Below are 12,530 nucleotides of genomic sequence, written 5' to 3'. Positions count from 1 at the left end.
CATTGGAGTCTGCAAAAATTGGAGGGACATTTCTACCCTGGCCAGCGCTAACACAGATCTATGCATCACATAGAGGGGAAGGGTCTCAGAAGCGCCCTTGACCTCGGAGATGCTACCAGAAGATAATGAACTCACCTTAACGTGAAGTGGTCCTCGGTGGAGTTTTTGGAGATGGAGACCGGAAAAGTCAGCACGTCTCCCTGCCTGACTGTCTTCGGCACGTACTGCACGGCCACGTGGTTATCCAAGCGCAGCTCTCTCAGCGGCGGCCGGCTGGGGGTCTGGTAAAGAAAAACACTCCCAATCCTGTGCAAGGGAGGCCCCGACTCATCGATGTCATTACGGCCCGTCCGCATCCCGCCGGCTCTCCGGGCATCCTCCTTGGCGCAGTCTCCACGCTCGTCGCCGGGCTGCACGGCGTAGTAGAGCTCCACTGGGCTGCCCTCGGGGGGCTCCGGCACCTTCTTCCTCCCGGCCACCACCGTCGGGGGGCCGAACCAGCTGGCCGGGAGCTCCAGCTGTGCCACGCACAGCCCCAGGGCCCCCCGAAGCCTGCAGCTGCCCCGCACCTCCCGGGTCTCCCGGAAGGCGAACACCCGCAGGCAGGGCAGGCTCTGCACTGGGCCAGGGTCATCCCAGTCCCGGCCTACCACGTGGAACAGCACCTGCACGCGGGGCCGGCTCAGGTAGATCTTGTCCCGCAGGATGTGCGCCTTCAACTTCCAGTTCAGAGAAAACGTGCTGGTGAATCCAAAGGGGCTGGAGGGGAGCATCAAGTCCTGGGGTACCACCTGCTCAATGGCGAAAGGCCCATAGCTGGCATTCAGGACTGGCAGCCTCTTGGATTTGTAAATCAGAAAGGACTCCACCCGTGACTGTAGACTGGAGTTTCTCATGATGTCCTGGTTGGCTTCCTTGAGGAAGAAGGACACGTCTGCGTGGTGGATGTGGTAGGTCACTGGGAGGTAGGTGGGCAGCAAAGAGAACCTCTGGATACTCTCTAGTATGCCTCGGCTTTCAGCCACTGTTGGAAGGAATTGGGGTTCAGGGGTTAGAAACTTGAAACTTGAAGTGGTACCAATATTTCAGACCTCTTTGCACCCCCTTTATAGTGGATTACCCTGCCTTAGCATTAATTAAGCAATTCTTTATCCAAAATGTCTTAAATCAATTCATTTTATATTAAATGTATTTCTTTAAAGAAAAACTAATGCCACTGGAGTAAGTAGAGAACCAGCCACCAGCCTCACTGGCCATGCACAGAAGCTGAGCGAGCAAATAGAATACAATATTACTCAGCTGTAAAAAAAAAAAAAGAACAATTTTGAGTCAGTTGTAGTGAGGTGGATGAACCTAGAGCCTGTTACACAAAGTGAAGTCAGAAAGAGAGAAACAAATACCATATATTGATGCATATGTATGGAATCTAGAAAAACAGTATCGATGAACCTATTTACAGGGAAGAAATGGAGATGCAGATGTAGAGAATGGACTTGTAGACACGGGAGGGTAAGGAGAGAGAAAGGAGAAACAAAGTACAAACTGACAAAGTAGCACTGACATTTATACACTATGCTAAACCTTTTCAGTCCTGTCTGACTCCTTCTAACCCCATGGACTTTAGCCTGCCAGGCTCCTCTGTCCATGGGATTCTTCAGGCAAGAATACTGGAGTGGTTGCCATGCACTCCCTGGGGGGATCTTCCCTATCATGTTAAAGTAGAAAACTAGAAGGAAGTTGCTATAGAACACAGGGAACCCAGCCTGGTGCTCTGTGATGACCTAGAGGGGTAGCATGAGGAGAGGAGGCTCAACAGGGAAGGGTATAAATATATATGCATACATATATACACATATATAATTATGTATGTATGGGAAAGGGAGGCTCAAAAGGGAGGGTGTGTGTGTGTGTATATACATATATAGATGTATGACAGATGTATGGCAGAGATCACCACAACAATGTAAAACAATTATCCTTCAATAAAAAGGAAAGAAAATTCAAAGTAATGCCTTTAATTTTCCACTAGCAGTCCTCATGCCTTTTAGGAGGTGATGGCTTATGCCTAAGACTTGCTTTCTTTCAGCTAGAGGGAAAGGTCCTCATGAGAAAGGTCTTAAGAAACTGCTGGCATCCAATAGAGAAGAGTGCTCCCATTAGCTCCACCAGATGGACTGAGATTGGAAACAAGAATGACTTTCTCAGCATGGGGCTTGATGCTGTGTCCATATTTTACCCAGTACTATTTCCTGTTCCACCAGATACATACTCAACACTTGACACATTTACCATGGGAACATGATAAAGGACTTTAAAGATGGACAATCATAAATCACTTGAACATCATGTACTTTCCTCGGGGCTAAGCTGAGAGATGGACAGAAAAGACCTTGGAAAGATACTGCTGGAAGGAAACCTTCTGAAATAGATGGGATGAGCCAGCCCCATCATGTCGAGTCCACGTGACCCTAAAAACCCAAGAACCAAGGGAAGTCCATCACTTTTGTGGCCTCCACATCCTTCGTGAAAGCTGTGTTGACACCAATGCACAGAAAGTCTTCTTCCCCCATCCCCTTCCTGAACATATCCCGCCCTCAGTGAGAAAAAGAATCCAAAAATGTTATTTTTACAATGTGCCTTATATTCTATAAGAAAAACACAGAAACAGAGATTACATAATTCAAGAACCAATTTAAGGGGCTTTAGAAATGGAAATTACTGGCTCTGGAAACACTGACTTTCTCGGCAAAGCTCCACAAATCATCCAGACCCCGTCTCATTAGCCCTGCCACTCTCTCTGGTTATTTTGCAATAAAAGCAACTCAGGCTCTGACATTCATCAGGCCGACCTGTTTCAGAGGCCCGTTTCAGAGGCCCACGTGAGCACATTTTCTGATACATGACGCCTACAGAGTCCAGACCCCTCCCGGCAGTTGTCTGTGAACAGGAGAAAGCAACGAACTCCGAGAAAGGAGTCTTCACTGTGACCTCGTGAGAGAACAGGCAAGTCCCCCAGCCTCTCTTCCTCTCTGGGGCGGCCCTGTAGGAGGGGCCTGACGAGAGGGCAGAAGCCCCCATACAGTTCTAGCAGCGCAGGGCACTCAGCTGAAGTCCATCCTACCCTGGACAAGGAGTCGGCTTGGCATAAACTCCTCCTGAGTTGATGGACAACCCTTGAGGGAAGGGCTCCGTCCATTCCATGGCATCATCCAGCTCAGGCCAGGCTGAGCTTCACTTCAGCAATGAAGGCTTTCATGGCCCTGAACCATCTGAAACCTCCAATATCTTGAGGAGTTCTGATTCACCCAAGCACTGGTTTCATATGACTCAACCTAATACCTAGGAATTCCTTTTTCAAACATCAAAATATCATGGACTTCACAAGAGACCTCATTCCTTAGGAGAAATACATTTTTCTTAACATTCTGGAAATCTCTCAGGATTTATATTTTCAATAAGCATGCACTGTCACTTGTGAATTTTCATGCAAGTGAAGCACAGGGAGTGAATTTTGTGCTCATGTTCAGGGTTGAAGCTTCCTCCTTCATCCCGTCTCTGGGTACCACCTCCCTTCTCTGACTCTGCTGGGACATCGCAGGCTGCGTCGTAAAAGTCGCTTCTCTTGACTGCACGATTCTGCATTATATGCCCCACTGATGTCCTCCTGTAGATGTTACACTTTCCTATCACAGGACTTTGTTCTCCGCTGTAATTCCCTCCATGCCCCCGTGGGTTATATTCAAGTGAGCAGAGATGACACGTCCGCCTTTTCTCTGTTTTATTCACAGTCCTTAGAAGAGCACCTGGCCAGTATTAGGTTCTCAGTAAATACTTGAGAAATGAATGAGTCAGCGAATGAGTGGTGCTTCCAGTATTACAAAAAGCTGATTACATTTTTACATCGGGACTTTGTACGCTGTCTCCTCTGTTGCATCCCTCTATAATTGGAATCCTCCAGTCTTTTACCCCATGAGGAGCTCCAAGTAATCTTGATGATAGGGGACTAACAAAGGGAGGCACCTCTCTATGGAATAAGGTCCCTGATTCTCTTTCATAAATTTTATTGGATTATAGTTGATTCATAATGTTGTGTTGGTTTCAGGTGCACAGCAAAGTCATACATATTTATATATTCATTTTATTTCAGATTCTTTTCTCATATAAGTTATCCCAGGATACTGAGTAGCGTTCCCTGTGCAATACTGTAGGTCATTGTTGGTTATCTGCTATATATACAGTAGTGTGTCTATGTTTATCCCAAGCTCCTGATTTATGCCCATCCCCACCACGTTTCCCTTTTGGTAACCATAGGTTTATTTTCGATATCTGTAAGTCTGTTTCTGTTTTGTAAATAAATTAAAAAAAAAAAAAAAAACATTGATTAAGAATCTACCTGCCAGTGCAGGGGGCATGGGTTCATTCTCTGGTCTGGGAAGATCCCACATGATGTGGACCAGCTACGCCCATGAGCCACATCAAGAGAAAGGCCCCATGCAGCAAGGCCAAAAATAAATAAATAACTTAAGAAAAACGATACAGATTAACTTATTTACAAAATGAAAACAGACTCAGAGATCCCCTGATTCTTAAAAATACATCTTGGCGCCACCCGGAGCAGTTACTCTGGTTGTCATCACACCAGCTTGTCATTCATTGTAGACACTGCTGAAACCAAATAAATGGTCAGGTTATAAATAAGGAATGATATCTGACACCGAGGCTCCCTGAACTTTCCTGTTGAACATCTGATCCCTACTACTTGAGAATACCTAACTTTATTGTGTAGCTAATTACATATCCCAAGGACAATGGCTGTGGGTCCCCTGACTCTACTTGTGAAAGCAATCAGGGGTTACCAGGGGCATCATTCAAAGGGAAGTAATCTCTAAGCTGCATTCCACAAAAGGCCTATTTGTCTTTTCACCTGGTTATCTGACCTCAATGTTTATTCCTTAAAAATGCTCCAAGTTGACCCAAAGCTAGTTGTTATTTCCTTTTCCAGTCATTCCTTTTTTAAAAACAAAACTCAAAAACAAAAAACAAAACCAGTGTTCCACAATGCACAGAATGGATTAAGTAGTAAAACCGAGTATCCTGGAATCCCCATGGGGATAGCTATTATAAACGAAGAACACCACTTCCATGTATAAAAAGAGCAAGGTGTCAAATAACAAAGAAGTTGCATGTGGTAAATCTCAATTAATAATCTATTAAGGGAAAATAATTACATTTGATTTTGGTGCTGTGATTTACATGCTTATTTGAAAGGAAGTGACATGTTCCCATCTTTAAGCAACTCAAGCAGCCTCACAGAGATTTTCTATTAATTTTAACATCTTGAAAAAAAATAATTTCCCCTAAATAATACCTTTAAGAAACCTGAGGAAGATGTCAGTTCGAGCACAGACCTTTAAAATTTCCCCTGAGTGGACTCAAAAGCAGTAGCTAAGAGAATATGGTAATAAGTAAAAATCGGCATTTGTGCTGAACATTCAGTGCAAACTGCAAGCCCTGGCCTGGGACAATTCCTGAGAAATCGCATGGGATGCCAACACCTCATGAAGAAAATACAGCGTGGTGAGGGTTGCCAGATGAAATACAGGAAAATCAACTATGTTTCCTTTTCTAATTAACAGAAAGGTTGCATGGGGGCATGCTTATAATTGAGAAGAAAAATAACATTTGTCATGTATCTGAAATTCAAATGTAACCAGGGACCCTGTATCGTTATTGGCTAACTCTAGTAGCCCTAAGCATGATGTCATAAAAGAAGGTAATAAATAGCTTGGTAGAAATAATCTGATATTTCTAAAAGCAAAGGGCATGCATCCCAGGGATGCTCTGCACTTGGTAATGCTTCCTGATGCTGACTGCCAACAACATTTGTAATCAGCTGAATCGAACAACTCAAGAGTGAGTGTGACCACACAGTGCAGAAAACCCCAGAGTCAGGGCTTCTTGCTGACCTGGAGCAGGAGGTGTGACACAGCCTTACTGTGGACTGAGTCCAAGCCACACCAAAACGATTTACAGGAAACTGGCCCCCAGTGCACAAGCTGTACCAAACTGAGAGAAGCGCTGTTATAGTGACGGTCTGGGAATATCAGCAAACCCAACATATCCCCACACTGCTCCAACTGCAGCATCTTGGACACAGGAATGTAGGGCCAGTGGCCCTTCCAGGTGGACACTTCCTGTACAGCTCTAACAAGAGCAGGTGGAAACCAGATGAAGAGAAGAGGAACCCACTCCACTGTGCCAGGGAAATGCCAAGGCACAATGAGATGACCCTCATTCAAGGACCAAGAGAGAGAAGCAAATACAGATGGAAAACAGAAGGAGAATAAAATGGTTTTTCTTTTCAAAAATAAAAACTGCAAAACCAAAGAAGGGCGTTTGAAATGGTGATGAAGAGGTAGTTTCAAGAGTAGTTACCGCAGAGGACTAAAGTATATTTCACACAGAATAACTTTTACACTCTCACTAATCAAGGAAATGCAGGCCCTTTGTTACTTTATAATGAAATAAGACCAAGATGGAAGAAGATATGGCAGTATTAAAAGTAAGGGATTTAAAATGGTTTCAGAAGCAATAAAATAGATATGAAAAAGCAGAAAATTGAATTTCTCCTAAAAAAAGGAGAATTTGTGAAGCTTTCCCTAAAGCTAAACCGCAAGGACAAGAAATGAAAATGATCATTGGCAGACTGCAAACAAATATGAGACACATTAGATATATATACAGATAACAGAGCTTCTAAGAAAAATAGCATAAAAATGCAAAAGAAGAATCATTGAAAGACAATAGAGAAAGGAAAACAGTCCTGTGGTAAAAATAAATATTCCACTGAATTCCAACAAAAACTGTAAACACCAACTTTTAGATATTTCCTAAAGACATTTCTTAATGTCACAGATAATGAATAATGCTATAAGTGCTTATTTAAAAATAAAAATTTAAAAAGGAAAAAACTAATGAAATTGGCCTCAGTCATGTCCACTGTACAAAATTAACTATTATAAAATAACAAGCATTTCCCCAAATCTTATGGGGAATGCTCTCTTTTTTTTTTTAAACTTTACAATATTGTATTGGTTTTGCCATACATTAACATGAATCTGCCCCAGGTGTACATGTGTTCCCCATCTTGAACCCCCCCTCCCACCTCCATCCCCATATTATCCCTCTGGGTCATCCTGGTGCACCAGCCCCGAGCATCTTGTATCATGCATTGAACCTGGACTGGCGATTCATTTCCCATATGATAATATACATGTTTCAATGACATTCTCTCAAATCATCCCACCCTCGCCCTCTCCCACAGAGTCCAAAAGACTGTTCTATACACCTGTGTCTCTTTTGCTGTCTCGTATACAAGGTTATCGTTACCATGTTTCTAAATTCCATATATATGCGTTAGTATACTGAAAAACTGGAAATAGAACTGCCATACGACCCAGAAATTCCACTCCTGGGCAGACACACTGAGGAAACCAGAATTGAAAGAGACACATGTACTCCAATGTTCACTGCAGCACTGTTTATAATAGCCAGGACATGGAAGCAACCTAGATGTCCGTCTGCAGACGAATGGATAAGAAAGTTGTGGTACATATACACAATGGAGTATTACTCAGCAATTAAAAAGAATACATTTGAACCAGTTCTAATGAGGTGGATGAAACTGGAGCCTATTATACAGAGTGAAGTAAGCCAGAAAGATAAACACCAATACAGTATTAGAATTTAGAAAGATGATAACGATAACCCTGTATACAAGACAGCAAAAGAGACACAGATGTATAGAACGGTCTTTTGGAATGTTCTAACTGAACAATTAATTCTCTAAACTAGAGATTGTCCTGATAATATGCAAAGACAACAGAAAGATGCAAGGTTACATCCTATCTACCTTGCCTTACAAACATCACTGAACCAAATTATTCAGGCAACCAGGAAGTAGGTCAAAGTATAATATTCAGTAACAAGAAAATCATAGCATAAACACAAAAACATTTAAGCACAGAATAAATTCAAATAAAGTTTAAAATGTAGGCAAAACCAAGAAGTTCAAAATAGTTCTTGGTCAAAAAAGATTCATAACCCAAATATTGTAGCTTTTAAAAATCATAAACTTGGTAAAAATCCCAAAGGAAGCAAGAAAAGAAAAAAAAAGTAAAAGTATACTAATTTTGCAATAGAAATGGCTTTATTTTTGTCAACAGTAACAAAATAAATATATATTTAACTTTACTTTTTTATAAGTTTAAAATCAAGCTGTTTGGCTTACAAACTGGGAAGGGAGAGAGAGAAAGAGAGAAAAGAGAAACAGCTCAAGTGATATATTGAAAATAAAGAACATTGATCATCAAGAAAGAAAGCTGATAAAAAGTATAAAGTATGATGAAAGGAATAAGAACAAATTGCTAATTATGACACTAAATATAAATGAGTTAAACTCTCCTGTGAAAAGAAAGACTGAGAGGATGACTCAAAAATCATAAGAAAGTAAGTTTAAATTGTCTGCAAGAGAACTCCTAAATAAAGTGACTGAGACAGTTAAAAAAAAAAACAACCTGAGCACAGATATTTCATAGGGGGTGAAAAAAGTAGCACAACTTTAACATCAGAGGATAAAGGAAATTCCAGAGAAAAAATAACTACCTGGGCTAAAGGTCTTAATTTTTGTGGAAAGACACAATTCATAGTGTATATGTAGTAATAAGTATTCTAAGCAGAAATATATCTCCAAAATTAATATAGCAAATCTCTTAAAGTTACAATTGGAAACTGACAGCTACTAATTTTTTGAAAACTTTATATACCTTCTTTTCCATCCTCTGACTTAAGAAGGATGAAAAAGTAAGGCTATGAAGATATAAATAATATGAATTATGAAGTTGTAATCTTTACAGAGGATACTTTTATATATACTATTCACAACCCTTCCCAAACATCATATATAAAGTCACAAGAAAAACCAAAAATTTCACAAAAAGAATTTAAATTGTAGTCAATGAGCATATGTATTAAAATATAAATCAATAACAACAGAAAAATAGAAGCAGTGCTACTAACTTGGGGGAAAAAAACTACTAAACTGTTCTTGAATACAAAATTAAAAGAAAGCTTTTAACTGCACTATATTTACAAATCCTAATAACAATGATAGTACACATCAAAACATATGTGAAGCAGCCAAAATGTTAGTTGCTTGGTCATGTCTGACTCTTTGCGATCCCATGGACTGTAGCCCTCTAGGCTTCTCTGTACATGGAATTCTCCAGGCCAGAATACCGGAGTGGGTAGCTATTCCCTTCTCCAGGAGATCTCCCTGATCCAGGAACTGAACCCAAGTCTTCTGCTTTGCATGCAGATTCTTTACCATCTGAGCCACTAGGTAGCCTGTGAAGCAGACAAAGACGTAGGCAAAAGGAAAGTCATACCATCTTCAATACTATCAGTATTAAACAAAACAGAAGGAAGTTGGCAAACTAAGCATTCTACTCAAGAAAAGAGAAATCCCAAACAAAACAAAAAAATTATAAGGAAAAAATAACAAAATTGAAAATTAAGCCAAAGAAATGCTAAATTAAAAAAATAAACATAAAATGGGTTGTTACAGATGGCAGATTAAGATCATTCATTTGCATATGCTTCCACAGAAAATCCTTATGAAACCGCCTAAAAGAAAAAATAGGAAAAGCTGGTATAAATCTGGAAAGCAAATAGACAATATCAATGGGCCAGAGATACGGATAAGTTCTAAAAGATATCAGATGGGATGAACTGGTCCCATATTGTGGTCTCTTGGCAACTGTACTCTCAGTTTTACTACAGAATCTCTTAGTTTTGTCTGCTTGATTTATCAATGTCTGAGAAAGGTATGGACTGTGAAGAAAGCTGATCACCGAAGAATTGATGCTTTTGAACTGTGGTTCTGGAGAAGACCCTTGAGAGTCCCTTGGACTGCAAGGAGATCCAACCAGTCCATTCTAGAGGAGATCAATCCTGGGTGTTCATTGGAAGGACTGATGCTAAAACGGAAGCTCCAATACTTTGGCCACCTCATGCGACAAGTTGACTCACTAGAAAAGACTCTGATGCTGGGAGGGATTGGGGGTGGGAGGAGACGGGGACGACAGAGAATGAGATGGCTGAATGGCATCACCAACTCGATGGACATGAGTTTGAGTGAACTCCGGGAGCTGGTGATGGACAGGAAGGCCTGGAGTGCTGTGATGCATGGGGTCGCGGAGAGTCTGACACGACTGAGCGACTGAACTGACTGACTGACTGAGAAAGGTATGTTAAATTATTTCCCAGGGATTCTGAAATGGTTAGGTTCTTATATTTCAAAAACACAAGACCATACCCGTCCTCAATATGTTAGACACTACCTAAGGAATCATGACCATGATAAATTCTTGTGTATTACATCTCCTATTGCCAATAATAAAAATTTTCCTTTGGTACTTCTTAATGTTTTTGGCTTTGAACATATTTTTTTTTCCTGAAATTAATACAGTCATCCATTTCAGATTTCTCTGATTCTTGTAAACATTTTCTTAATGCAACGTTTTGCCTGCTTTTATTTTCAGTGATCTGTGTATTTTTCTTTAGTGTTGATGTCTAAATAGATTTTGATTGTAAGCCTTTACTTGATTGGTTTGTTTGGATTTATTCCTGCTATCTTATTTTATGTTTAAATGTCCCACAATACTGTGTGGGTTGTTTTTCCATTTCTTCTCCTTCACCAGATTTATTTTTATATGCCTTTTTTTTCTGTCTAGTGATTGGAAAATGCTAAAGAAGTTCTTTATTGCCAAGGAAAAAATATGCATTCAACTTGACTAATGATCAAGGAGAAAATATACAAATTTGAAGAGATTCATAACCTTATTACTATGGGAAAATACTTGGAATTTCAGTTTAATAAATCAAACTGAAGGCATATTAGCTCTACTCCAGTCCTTTCTCTTAAAAGTCAGTGAAAATAACAACAAAATATTACATGAAGGATAGAAAATTTTCCTTCTCCAATATAAGAAGAATAAGAATGCATTCCAAAACCCCAAAATCACAAACAATATCCAACTTAACCTGAATTGGATAGCTTTCCCCAAGAGTGAAAGAAGGTCTCTTCTTGGACCAGAAGGGTCTCAGCGTGCTTAGAATGACAAGCCCTAATTACATAGCAGACCCCACAATCACTGTGGTTTTTGGGAAACCTTGGCACTTCCTGTTTCCTGTGCCCTTATACTGGGTCACAGATAAATATGTCAGAGATGAGATGGAAAGCATATGGCTTTACTGAGAGCTGGGACATACTAGATACCCTATGAGTTTCACTAAGTTCCTAAAGGCCCCAGATTGAGATGAGAGGTGTGCCCTCTGAGAACTTGGATTAGAGAGTATTTAACACAAAAACCCAAATCAAACTTCCTGATTGGCTCAGCTCACTCACTTCTCTCCTTCCTACTCCTGAGTACCAGGGCTGCCCTACACAGAGATGAATAATCAACAGTCAAAATCATATCATCCTACTGAACCCCAACACATGTTCAGCTGATGACTTATACACTTCAGAATCAACCAGAAAGGAACTCTCTCCTCTTCCCTCCAGAGAATCTGCCAGCAACTTAGAATTTGTTACCTGTTTTTGTCTGTGATGATAAGCATCTCCTTCTCCTTCAAAAAACAGTCTTCACAGTCCACTTTTCCCTCTCAAGCTTTCACATCATTTATTTCTGCCTCTCAACTGGATAGCTTGCCTTAGTTTAAAAGCATGGTATACTCAAACTTCAAAAACAAACAAGCAAAACTGATCCTTGACTCTAAAGCCTCCTCTATTTTATCTCTCCACTCCTTTGTCTATACATGAAACTGAAAGTCGCTCAGTCAAGTCATGGACTGTAGCCCTCCAAGCTTTTCTGTAAATGGAATTCTCCAGGCAAGAATACTGGAGTTGCCATTCCCTTCTCCAGGGGATCTTCCCCACCCGGGAATCAAAACCAGATCTCCTGCATTACAGGCAGATTCTTTACCATCTGAGCCACCAGGGAAGCCCTTGTCTATACATATTAATGTACAATATATGGACACTATTATACATATGCTTGTAGATATGTTTGTATTTATGCCAATGATTGTAGACAGCTCCTCAAACACTTGCGCGCGTGTACACACAGTTGTCTCTGGTTACTGTCATGGGCTAAAAAATACCTCCCTCCAAAGATATCCATGACCTAACCCTGGGAATCTGAGAATATGGGGCCTTCATAGCAAAGGGACTTTGCAGTTGTGATTCAGTTAAACATTGTGAGATGGGCAGATGATTTTGGTTCGTCCAGTGGGACCAATGTCATCACAAGGGTGTTAATAAGAGAATGTCAGGAGGTCAGAGAAGAAGGAGATGCTTCCTGCTGGCTTTGAGGATGAAGGAAGGGGCTGTGAGTTCAGGCATGGAGGCAGGGAGCTTTAAAGGCAGGGAGATGATTGTCCTCTGGGACAATTGCTGGGCCAACACT

The 12,530-nt window shown here is 41.0% G+C and overlaps 1 protein-coding gene across 1 annotated transcript in view; it reads right to left on the bottom strand.

Moving 5' to 3' along the window:
• TMEM132D (transmembrane protein 132D) overlaps positions 1-12,530 on the bottom strand; it is an 892,244-nt gene that overhangs the window by 644,884 nt on the left and 234,830 nt on the right. The window contains exon 2 of the mRNA XM_055405442.2: positions 136-1,024. Coding sequence (XP_055261417.2) covers positions 136-1,024 — 889 coding nt within the window. The remainder of the gene's footprint in view (positions 1-135; positions 1,025-12,530) is intronic.

The sequence above is a fragment of the Moschus berezovskii genome, chromosome 19 (assembly GCF_049115385.1).
Source record: "Moschus berezovskii isolate FMDL1 chromosome 19, NW_MosBer_1.0, whole genome shotgun sequence".
Classification (NCBI taxonomy): domain Eukaryota; kingdom Metazoa; phylum Chordata; class Mammalia; order Artiodactyla; family Moschidae; genus Moschus; species Moschus berezovskii.
The sequence above is the reverse complement of the archived record's forward strand: the minus strand, read 5'-3'. Positions and strand labels throughout refer to the sequence as shown.